The sequence below is a fragment of the Copadichromis virginalis genome, linkage group LG22 (assembly GCF_057382275.1).
Source record: "Copadichromis virginalis isolate Kocher_CV1m ecotype Utaka linkage group LG22, C_Virginalis_male_GT1.1, whole genome shotgun sequence".
Taxonomy (NCBI): Eukaryota; Metazoa; Chordata; class Actinopteri; order Cichliformes; family Cichlidae; genus Copadichromis; species Copadichromis virginalis.
This window is the reverse complement of record NC_140638.1, coordinates 34,033,766-34,046,050: the sequence shown is the minus strand read 5'-3', so window position 1 is coordinate 34,046,050 and position 12,285 is coordinate 34,033,766. Positions and strand designations below refer to the sequence as shown.

The window sequence follows — 12,285 nt, the reverse complement described above, 5'->3', positions numbered from 1 at the left end:
AGTTAAGAAAAGCATTGCATTAATTGGTTTGGAATTGGAGCCATTTTCACTCCTTAGCCATAAAAGGCTAATGAGGTATTGTTGTCACCCTGCCAAGTAGGTGAGCAGGCGGGCAGTGTGGACACCCAAGTTTGCCTCATTCTTGAGTTATCGCATTCACAATCTATAATTTTAAAATTAATATCTACTACTAAAGATTTTGTGTGAGTTTGGATTTCAGCGACCTCGACTTTATGATTAAGATGAGAGGTCAGGTTTTCTGAAAATATTGTGATTGTGATAACTCCAGAAGGAAGTTACCTAGAATTTTCAAACTTGTACCATAGGTACAACTGCTAGGAGACTGAGGGGTAAAACTGGCGGCTGCCATTTTTATTTATTCTCAGTCCATATTTTTTTTAGAGGCTAAAAACGCAACAGTTGTCTGACAAGCAATTTCATGGTCAGATGAGATCTGTTCCTTGATTATCCACTGACTGATTATGCAAGAAAAACATCTTAAGCCGCTTCCAAGTGTAAGTTGTTCATTTAGTAGCTGTTCCTTGAAAAACCCAGTTTCAGGTCTGAAGACATGTTAATGCAAGTGAAGACGGACATCATTCTGTTTTAAACCCAAAATCACATTTCTATAAAATACCAAAGATAACAGTCTGACAGACTTCTATAATATAAAACTTCACAGTGATTCCCAAAGAGCTTGAGCTGACAACATGGGATATCTCAGTGTGGATGAAGTGTGCTCATGCAATATTTGAGGAAATTGGAGTAGTGCATGTGGAAGTGATGGGTCTAAAAGCTACCTGTAGCTGATAAACAACGTCTGTGAAAGTCTTTTAAGAAATGGGAAACAAAAACCTGACATAGGACCCGACAGAAGCATCTGGCCCTTCAGCTGATCCATCAGCTGTTTACTGAAGCCTAATAAGAAAAGGTCTCACTTGATGGGTGTCTGTCAAGAAGCCCTTCTTAAGGAAGGGAAATGGGGAAATGAGGTTATACTTAAATAGCATAACTGGACTGAAAATCCGTGGCAACTGGTGTTACGGAGTGATGAATCAAATTGTTTTCAATATGTACAGAGGAGATCAAAAGCGCGATACATCAGTGAGTATCATCTGTAAAACACGGAGGCTCTTTCCCTCTTTCCTGTTGGAATTCATTATACAGTTAGAGAAATTTTGTTATAAAACAAAAATAAAACAAAAAGCAACAACCTTTTCTCATGCTCATTATTTCTCATACTCACTGAAACCTGATGTATTTCTGCAGCTGCGGAATTTGTAAAAAAAACCAGGACCAACATCTGCTTGTACTGTGTGACACATGCAAGCTCTACTACCACCTGGGCTGCCTGGAGCCACCACTAACACGAATGCCCAAGAAGACCAAGAACAGCTATTGGTAAGTTGGGTTTAAGTGGACCCTGAGGCTCTCCCCTAAACACCATGAAAAGTGATCTAATTTGAGCAGCTGACAGCATCCGTTGTTGTGAGTCATATGAGATAAAACTGGCACAAAACAGTCATTAGTGAAAGTCACACATTAACCCCATTTCTCATTTCCTTAAGTGCAATTCAGTTCATTCAATTTTATTTATATAGCACACAACAACAGCTGCCTCAAGTGGCTTTATATTAAAAAGAAGAGTAAAGATCCTACAATAATTCAGAGAAAGCAGAGAGAACCACAATCATATGACCCCCTATGAACAAGCAGTTTGGCCACAGTGGGAAGGTAAAAACTCCCTTTTAACAGGGAGAAACCTCCAGCAGAACCAGGCTCAGGGAGGGGCGGCCATCTGCAGCGACTGGTTGGAGGTGAGGGGAAGACGACAGGACAAAGACAAGCTGTGGAAGAGAGCCGGAGATTTATAATAACCAGAAGCGGCAAATTTACTGAGACTCTTTACTTAAGCAAAAGTACAAAAATCTGTGTTAAAAAATACTAAACTTTTTTTACTCAGTTAAAAGTGAAAAAGTAAATGGTCTGAAAGTAAAAAAGTAAAAAGTAGCTCTTTGAATGACAATTCTACCTATTCTGTTTTTATGCAAAAGTAATTAAATCTTCTGCAGTATTCATATTTTCGTATTTAATTTTTGAATTAATACTAGTACATTAGAATACAAATGTTATTCAAATCCACATTCTAATTTTAATGTACTCATAATGTACTCAGCTTCATTCTATTATGTAGAAAACAATGAGTAAAACAATTTTAAAAAATAGCTATTTTCTGTTGCCTACGTTGTAGAGTGTTAGTTTGTCTCCACATCTGAACAGTCAGGGGTTAAAATGACATTCAGCAGGTGGGAAACTCTAACATCGGTTGTAATGGCTCAGCTTGGAGAAAAGAAGCACCACTCGCAATAATTTTTAATGTGAGCGGGGCAGATTCTTACTGTACAGGCAGAGGACCTGCTGCTCTTTTTTGATTTACGCAAATGAATTCAACAAGATGTAAGCAGATGTTTCAGAGCTGTCTCGGCTGATTTCCATTTCCTACACTAACAGGGAACTGTATATTGTGTTTATGCTAGACCAGGGGTAGGCAACCTTTTTGATGACGAGTGCCATCTAAAATTTCCTCAGAAGTCAATGTGCCATATAATTGCATTAGCAATAAATTTAATAACGCTCTATATTAACAGTTGCTGTGCTGAGTGGACAGCTCCTGAAGGGTCGGAATGTGGAAATTTGAGCATTGCTTGAAAAAACTGACAGCTAGCAACGTCCCTCTCACCAGACTAAGTGATTTTTAGCCAATTACAAGTTGAATCTGGTAGTTGGGCTTGTTAGCTAAGATACCATCATTAAGAAGCGGCACAACTAATGTGTCTATGTGAGCTAATTTGCGATGTGCACCGCATTGTCTGTTTGTAAACACAATCAACTAATCGTTACATTAAAGACTGAAGATTTAGGTGTATGATTAAAAAAGAAAAAAATTAATTCAATTAAATGAGTCAAGTCGTTTTCAATTTCCTTAGGCAATGCTCTGAGTGTGACCAAGCCAGCAGCGATGAAGCTGATATTGCCATGGAGACGTTACCAGATGGCACCAAGAGGTCCAGGAGGCAGATCAAAGGACCGATCAAATTCATCCCACAGGAGATGTCACCAGAGCCCAAGAAACATCAAGTAAGAGGCACTGTGTGTACTGACACACTGGAACCAGCTCATATTAGCTAAAATGTGCAAAAGGTTTGCATGCTCTATTGTTCCTCCACTCTAATTACAGTGTATCTCATGTTGTCACTGGCTAACTGACACATTCATATTGATTACAAATAATTAACTTGCGTTCCCATTAGTTCCCTCTTCTTCTAAGGTTATCAGTACGTTGCACACGGTGATCTCACGCATGCAATATAAACAGTGTTACTGCATACAAAAAACACACAGGCGTTCTCCTGGTGGAACTCAAAATAATAAAAGAGAAGAAAATGAACTTGAATCAAAAAGTTGTTCCTTTTTGATTCACTGTGTTTGATGAGAAACAAGAGTAGGAAGGTACAAACCCAGTTTGAACAGACTAAACAGATGGGCTCCATAGAGACATGTTTTAAAAGCAGTAGGTCTGTGCTGTTACTCATTAAAATCCTCAGTCTCAGTAATTCTGATCTCTAGCAAAGATAACATTGTTTATGTGTATAGGTTTTGTGGTTATAAATAGGAATTTAAAAACCAGCATGTCGGCTCAGAAGTACAGTGAGTAATCCAAAGAAACAGAATGTTAAACACTTTTGACTATGTTGCTCAGTTCATTTATTGTTTTTTTTTTAAGCTAAAAGATGGCATATTTATTGACTTTCTGCAACCCGTCACTTGGTCTACTTTTTTTTTTTTTAAGGTTTCATCTTTCTGGTTCCAGATGGTGTTGATGCTAAAGTAAAAAGTTAAGCCCCTTGTGATTAAAGCTGGACACTAGTCTGTACACTTCTAATCAAATAGAAATATCAGATTAGATATGACCACATTTGGCACAGTTATTATCAGTGTACATATTTATTTATATATGTATATGTATGTATATACATATGATGTTGTTGTTTTTTTTTGTTTTGTGTGTGTGTGTGTGTGTGTGTGTGTGTGTGTGTGTGTGCGCTTTGTATCCAGGCCTCTAAGGCAAACGTATTTTTGCCCACATGGTGATAGTTTTTTTGTTGTTGTTTTTTTCCCTTTTACTTCTATTTTCCAAATTAAACAGTCAAACAACAGGTAACATGCACAGAAAAGGAAGAAACGAGATTTTGGGATAAAATCAACGAAATCATATACAGTATTCCCTGTCTGCAAAAAAAAAAAAAGATAATTAAAAAAATTGTGTGATCATCAAGGTTTTGCAGTCTGCTTCACTAGCTAACTATATATAACTACAGCGGTCCCTCGTTATCGCGGTAGTTATGTTCTAACAATAACCTGCGATAAGTGATCCGCAAAGTAGCCGACTTTATTTTTTACAATTATTATAGATGTTTTAAGGCTGTAAAACCCCTCACTACACACTTTATACACTTTTCTCAGACAGGCAGGAACATTTTCACACTTTTCTCTCTTGTTTAAACACTCTCTAAGTTCAAACCTTGTAGAAAAATAAATGCAGTACTATAGAATCAAGCCAAAGGCACCCACTCGACGTTTTGTCGACATTGTTGTGTTTGTTGGGGAGAAAACTTACAAACATACAGTACAGCACTTTAGAGTCAAACTGACAAACTGATAGCCATTGAAGCATTTATATCACAAAATAGTGCATTTTCTGTAAATTCTGTGAATCTCGGGCCGCCATTTTCTTTGTGAGTATTTATTACACGGCGTGCTGCGGGGAAAAGCCTGTTCTAACGTTTGAGTCTAAGGTTTATTTGGAGCACCTGGCAGCTCTTTTTTTCTTCTCATCAGTAAACTCTCTTCATACTCTTTCACATGATTTTTGCATCGGTGGTAGAAGAGATTTGCTGTGTTTGAGTCTGAGGTGGGGGACCGGTTTGCAGCATAATTGCATAGTACAGTTTTATCTGGTCTGTGTCAGACTTTTCATAACCAAACCATTTCCATGCTACAGAGGTAGCCCCTCGTTTTTTGACTGCCATATGGAAAAGATATATATAAATCTTATAAAGTTTGTATCTGTCTTGTGTGAAACTTGTATGAAAAGCATACAAGAGTGAAAAAAAGATATGATCCCTAGAAAAAGTATATAAATGAAACTAGTATGTTTTGAAAACTTACTAAAACAATATATGAAAGTGGCCACTTTCATGACTAAATCATATAAGCCTTATATGGTTCACTCCTCTCTTCTTCCTGCTTCTAGAAGATGTGAAAGTGTGTGAAAACTCTCTCTTTTTTTTTTTAAAGTTTTTTGATAGCTATCTTTAACCCTTTACAGCCGATCGGAGCGGGCACGCTCTGTTTTGCGTAACTATTTTTAAATCCCGGTAGCTCTGCAACCAAGTAAGCTAGCGCAATAATTTTTTTTGCATATGAAACTGGAGGAGTTGTACTTACATCTTATGCCATCAGCTTGTCCTAGGTCACAGTTTCCTTCCACATATAGCTTTGCAAAAACTGCATAAAAATCACTTGCAGCAACAAAAACATGATATTCCAGAAACACGCTTCGCCGATCCATCAGCTGTTTGTAACACTTCCTACGTCCATCAGCGCGAACTATCACATGACCGCATGACCTGCCCGAAACCGGAAGTGACGTCATTTTGCGGAAATGTAGTTTTTTACGATCGGGGCCTTATGAGCTTGTGTTTTACTTGTTATGTGTTTTAAAAAGTTATGTTTGACTTTATGACTTTCGGTGTCGTTTCTGGGATGCTTAAGACTCATATTGCACTGCTGGAAATAGTTTATTTTGATGCATATGCTGTTATTTTGCAAATTTGCACTATAATATTTATTTTCGTTTTTCCTGCAGTATATAAAAATTGGTGTATTTCAAAAATAAAACTATGAAGACACTCAAAATAAATTTCCTGTGGTGGGAAACTAGTTTGTGTAACTTTTTTGTATTTACAGTTTTGAGGGATAAGCCTCTTAAATTTCTCTAACTAGAAATATATGTTAAAAAAACAAAAACGATTTTCAATTTTTTTTGTAGTTTATTGCACTTTTTTGCAATTTATGTAATTACTATGCACCTAATGCAGACATATTATTAAAGTTTGGGCTATAATGGTTGTATTGATGTATAGCAACTTGAAATGCTCCCAAAAATGGCTCCACAGCATGTAAAAATATAATATAAGCTCTGGCGAACTTGGTTCTATGGTAGGTCTTAAAGGGTTAAAAAAAAAAAAAGAAACTGCATTTATTATCACAGACCTCAAAATGAACACAAATAGCATAATCCAAAACCTTGCAGCCAACAAATGAGGTTCCCAGTTTTAAGTGAGAAAAGAGAAAAAAATAAAAAACAAAGCTTGGAGGTAGATTCAGAAGCATCAGTATTTATGGTTAAAACAAGAAGAGAAGAATATGGCTATTCCTAAAATGTCATTCTACTATAATGTTCAAACAAAATCAGAGTGACAGTATGGGAATCCAAATAAAAGTTAGGGGGCATAGTCAAATTAGAGAATGGAAAAGATGCAAATGCAAAGTTTTGACCCCTGAGATTTAGCCTAATAAGATTCGCGTGTATCACCTTTGGCACAAGGGCCCAGTGTGCTCACTCTATTCCCAGGTCACACTCTTGGTTCAGCTTAGTGTTTTCAAGCCAGTTCCAACTTCATCAGATTTTTTTTATAAAAGCGACAGTGGAGGTGCCTTCTGCACCCTCTGGAATACCATCAATTCTAATAATATTACATCAGTAGCATCCTTCAAGGTAAGACGCTTCGTTCATGTCCTCATCTATTTCTCCAGTGCATTTCTCAGTTGTTCCGATGATGCACAGTTTCTTGTATTTTTCCAGTTTAACTCTGCTGTTAGTTCAGTTCAAAAGAGCGACATCCCTGATGTCATGGCTTCCTTCACCGCTTCTCGAATTGTTAGTAATTGTTTTTTCTCTAGTAAATATGTGATCTAGAGGTTCTCACTTGGAATTCAAGAAAATTTTTCATTGGGTTCTTCCAGCTGAGTCAGTAACACAGAGTGGTGAGAAGAGCCTGAAGTCTATCTATGAAATGGGAGTATGTTAGAACTAGAAATGGCACGATATGACTTTTTTTATGTCCGATACCGATATCATAAATTTGGATATCGGCCGATACCGATATGAATCCGATATAGTGTTTTTTAATCAATAAAAATGTTTTTTTTTTAATATCTTGCTGCATTTTGTATAAGTTCATACTCAAGTTTAAAAAAAACAACAACAAAAAAAAAACAAAACACTAAAGCTATTCTGTTATACCTTTATGCAAAACATACACTGCACCCAAAATATTTCATAGTTCAGCAAAACTGATCAATCTAATAAACTTAAACCTGCTCCATCCTCCCTATTCTGGTACAGTGGGGCAAAAAAGTATTTAGTCAGCCACCGATTGTGCAAGTTCCCCCACTTAAAATGATGACAGAGGTCAGTAATTTGCACCAGAGGTACACTTCAACTGTGAGAGACAGAATGTGGAAAAAAAATCCATGAATTCACATGGTAGGATTTGTAAAGAATTTATTCGTAAATTAGGGTGGAAAATAAGTATTTGGTCACCTCAAACAAGGAAAATCTCTGGCTCTCACAGACCTGTAACGTCGTCTGTAAGAAGCTTTTCTGTCCCCCACTCGTTACCTGTATGAATGGCACCTGTTTGAACTCATCATCTGTATAAAAGACACCTGTCCACAGCCTCAAACAGTCAGACTCCAAACTCCGCCATGGCCAAGACCAAAGAGCTTTCGAAGGACAACCAGGAAAAGTATTGTAGACCTGCACCAGACTGGGAAGAGTGAATCTACAATAGGCAAGCAGCTTGGTGTGAAAAAATCAACTGTGGGAGCAATCATCAGAAAATGGAAGACATACAAGACCACTGATAATCTCCCTCGATCTGGGGCTCCACGCAAGATCTCATCCCGTGGGGTCAAAATGATCATGAGAACGGTGAGCAAAGATCCCAGAACCACACGGGGGGACCTGGTGAATGACCTGCAGAGAGCTGGGACCAAAGTAACAAAGGTCACCATCAGTAACACACTACAACGGCAGGGAATCAAATCCCGCAGTGCCAGACGTGTTCCGCTGCTGAAGCCAGTGCATGTCCAGGCCCGTCTGAAGTTTGCCAGAGAGCACATGGATGATACAGCAGAGGATTGGGAGAATGTCATGTGGTCAGATGAAACCAAAGTAGAACTCTTTGGTATAAACTCAACTCGTCGTGTTTGGAGGAAGAAGAATACTGAGTTGCATCCCAAGAACACCATACCTACTGTGAAGCATGGGGGTGGAAACATCATGCTATGGGGCTGTTTTTCTGCCAAGGGGACAGGACGACTGATCCGTGTTAAGGACAGAATGAATGGGGCCATGTATCGTGAGATTTTGAGCCAAAACCTCCTTCCATCAGTGAGAACTTTGAAGATGAAACGAGGCTGGGTCTTCCAACATGACAATGATCCAAAACACACCGCCCGGGCAACAAAGGAGTGGCTCCGTAAGAAGCATTTGAAAGTCCTGGAGTGGCCTAGCCAGTCTCCAGACCTCAACCCCATAGAAAATCTGTGGCGGGAGTTGAAAGTCCGTGTTGCTCGGCGACAGCCCCAAAACATCACTGCTCTCGAGAAGATCTGCATGGAGGAATGGGCCAAAATACCAGCTACTGTGTGTGCAAACCTGGTAAAGACCTATAGTAAACGTTTGACCTCTGTTATTGCCAACAAAGGTTATGTTACAAAGTATTGAGTTGTATTTTTCTTATTGACCAAATACTTATTTTCCACCCTGATTTACCAATAAATTCTTTACAAATCCTACCATGTGGATTCATGGATTTTTTTTTCACATTCTGTCTCTCACAGTTGAAGTGTACCTCTGGTGCAAATTACTGACCTCTGTCATCATTTTAGGTGGGGGAACTTGCACAATCGGTGGCTGACTAAATACTTTTTTGCCCCACTGTATTTTAAAGAGTAAGCAACCTAACTAATAGGGTTGCAAACTGCCAGCAAAAAAAAAAAAAAAAAATAGGGAACCACCCTCCACCTCATGATGCTTAATCAACGTAATCAACTTTAATTTGATGCAGTGTGGGAAAAAAATGCACAGAAATCAATTATTTTTCAAGAAATAATAAATAGATTCAACATCTTTCTTCAACAGAATTGCAGACTGCACAGATGGAAATAGTACTATAGCTTACTAGGGTATATTAGACTTAATAGTTACTATATACAGTAATGGACTTCTATACATCTTACATCAGATTAAAACTTTGGGTGTAAAATTCAGATAATTATTTATTAAAAGCTCGACATTTTAACTGAGAATATGAAAGAAAAGTATGTCTTTGTGCCCCCTTTTCACTGTTCAATCCTTATCGGCCCCCCTGGCTAAACTTTGCTAGACAGTTACCAGCCGTCAGCTACGTAGAAAAAGATCCTGGTGTAGAAAGTAATATTAAATAAATTCTAACAACTAGAGCTGGGCGATAGAACGATAACGATATGTATTGCGAAATAACTTTTTCTCGATAGAAAAATTAAACTATTGCGATAGACCTCACCACTCTTGTCCTCTTAAAAAAAAGAAAAGAAAAAAAAAGAACAGCCAATCCAAATTAAGTAGCGCAGAGCCGAACCAATCACAGCCGCAGCGTCACGTCACGTGACTTGTTACGTACAGCACAAGTGCCATGCTGTATTTGTTTGGGAAGCAGTCAACCGCCATTCCACCCGGGGAATGGAGGAAATGAGTGTGCCGACTAGAAAAATCAACCGAGAGCGTTACCGAAGAGAAAACAGATGATGGTTCCAATGCCGGAGAGATTGTCGAACGGAAGAGCCATAGAAGTTTCGTAGTGTGAAGGTATTTCGGCTATTTCAAGTCTGACAAAAAAACAGAGTAGCGCGCACTGTAAATTGTGCCGAAAGCAAGTCTGGAAATACAGTAAAGCGGTGCAGCTTAATCTCTGACTGGAAGCGCTAATTCATCATTCGGCTTTTGTCAGAATAAAGTAACTCAATTCAATTCAATTCAATTCAATTTTATTTATATAGCGCCAAATCACAACAAAAGTCGCCTCAAGGCTGTTAAAACTGTTTGAAAAGCTCAGCTATACAACAAGGAGAGATTGAGAATTTCCTTTTAGTTCTCAGTTTATTTGATATTGACAAAAGTTAGTCAAGGACTTACCCCAAATAAATTCCAAATTATTTCATCCTGTTTATTTTAGTTTAGAAGATCCTAAAACTCAATACAGTACTGCTTATGAACTATTATGTAATAACAAGCAACCGTTTTGGGGTTTTTTTTAAAGCAGAAGCTTTCATCCTTGAAACATATAAAAAACTGAAAGTGACAGAAAAAATAGCTGTACCTATAAATAAAGGCACTTAAGGCACTTTATAAAGGCACTTTAGATTGCAGGATTCCAACTGTGCCCAGCTTCCAGTAGAGTGCATGTGACTTTGACACAATCTCCTTTCCAAACAAAAACAAAATAAACAATGAAAGGAGAAAAAAAGTGAATTTTGCCACGACCTAAAGACCTAAATGTCACCTTTGTGGCCTCTACGAAGCTGGCTGTTGTCAACAGGGTTGTAACATGGGGTATTTTACCAATGAGGGACTTCATTAAAATGAATTAACTATGATTAATCACAGTGAATATCAGTTTCACTATCCGCACCCTACCCTGATTGCTGTCAAAACTCTTGAACTGAGAAGTAATTCAAGTGTAACCTGTCTGATAAAATTAAACAAGCGCAAGAACTGATGAGAAACAAAATCATTGACATTTGCGATTTTGGAAATGGTTACAAAGTCCTTTCTAAGGCTTTGGGACTCCAGGGAAACCAAGGTAAGAGCCCTTATCCACAAAAATGGAGAAAACTGTGGCGAACTTTCAAACTTTCTATCAAATGATTCTAATAACACATTGGGTCGTGACCTCCTGGATAAGGTATCAAAATCCAGAACAATATCTCCAGGCCTCACTTGTCTCAGTTAAGGTTAGTGTTCTTGATTCAGCAATGAGACGCACACTGGGAAAAAATATCCGAGGGAGAGTTCCATAGCTGGCCAAAATGAACACAAGGCAAAACACATTTTGATGATACACAAGACTTTTGGGGAAATATTCTGCAGACTGGTGGGACAAAACCCTTGAATGTGCCTGAATGAAAACAATTCTGCCAAAAATTGTGGGCCAAAGTTCCTCCACATCAATGTGAAAGACTCATTGCCGTTTATCACAAGTGCTTGACCCTTGCTGCCAGGCGTGGTACAACCATCTCTTAGGTTTAGGGGGCAGTTGATTTTTCATATAGGACCACGAAGGTTTGGCTAGCTTTTTCTCTTAATAAATGAAATCATTATTGAAAACCTGGATTTTGTATTTACGCAGATTATTTTTGTCTAATGCTGAAATTGGTTTAATGTTTTGAAGCATGTAACTTTGACAAATATAAACTACCAGTCAAAAGTTTTAGAACACCCCAATTTTTCCAGTTATTTATTACAGTTCATGTCGTTCAAGTCCAATGAATAGTTTGAAATGGTACAAAGGTACAAATGTTTGTTTGTTTGTTGGTTTTAAAGGTAAGGTTAACCAAAAGTGAAAAATAACAGAATTATACAAAAAGGCCTTTTTCAGGGAACACAACATAGATTAACAATTTAAAGCTGTTCCTCAGCAATAGAGGTTGATCAAGCCTGGAAAACTACAGTATTGTACTGCAGAGGAGTAGTGTGTTGCTACAAAAATGGTGAGAAAAAGGCAATTAACAATGAAAAGAGAGACAGACCATCATAACATGTAGGTGTTTCCTACAGAGAAATTGCAAAGAACATCAAGGTGCCTGTAAGTACAGTTTTCTTCACCATCAAAAGTCTCTCAGAAACAAACTAACAGGAAAAGGTCTGACAGACCCAAAGCCACAACTAAATCAGAGGACAAGTTTCTGAGAGTTAACAGCTTGTGTGATAAGCTGCTCACAGGACAACAGCTTCAAGCACAGCTTAATAGTGGTCGTAGTAAGCAAGACTCGGTTTCAACTGCGAAGAGAAGAATTCCAGCTGCAGGTTTGACAGGACGAGTTGCAGCAAGAAAGCCATTGCTAAGACATCATAATAAGACAAATAGGCTTGCCTGGGCCATGAAACACTGCCAA

At 38.2% G+C, this 12,285-nt stretch overlaps 1 protein-coding gene across 5 annotated transcripts in view; it reads left to right on the top strand.

Annotated features, from left to right (window-relative positions):
- Window positions 1–12,285, top strand: part of phf14 (PHD finger protein 14) — a 139,773-nt gene that overhangs the window by 54,581 nt on the left and 72,907 nt on the right. For all 5 annotated transcript variants that reach the window (XM_085446840.1, XM_085446839.1, XM_085446838.1 and 2 more), the window contains exons 13-14: window positions 1,270–1,401; window positions 2,988–3,138. In XM_085446840.1, the coding sequence (XP_085302966.1) occupies window positions 1,270–1,401; window positions 2,988–3,138 (283 nt within the window). The remainder of the gene's footprint in view (window positions 1–1,269; window positions 1,402–2,987; window positions 3,139–12,285) is intronic.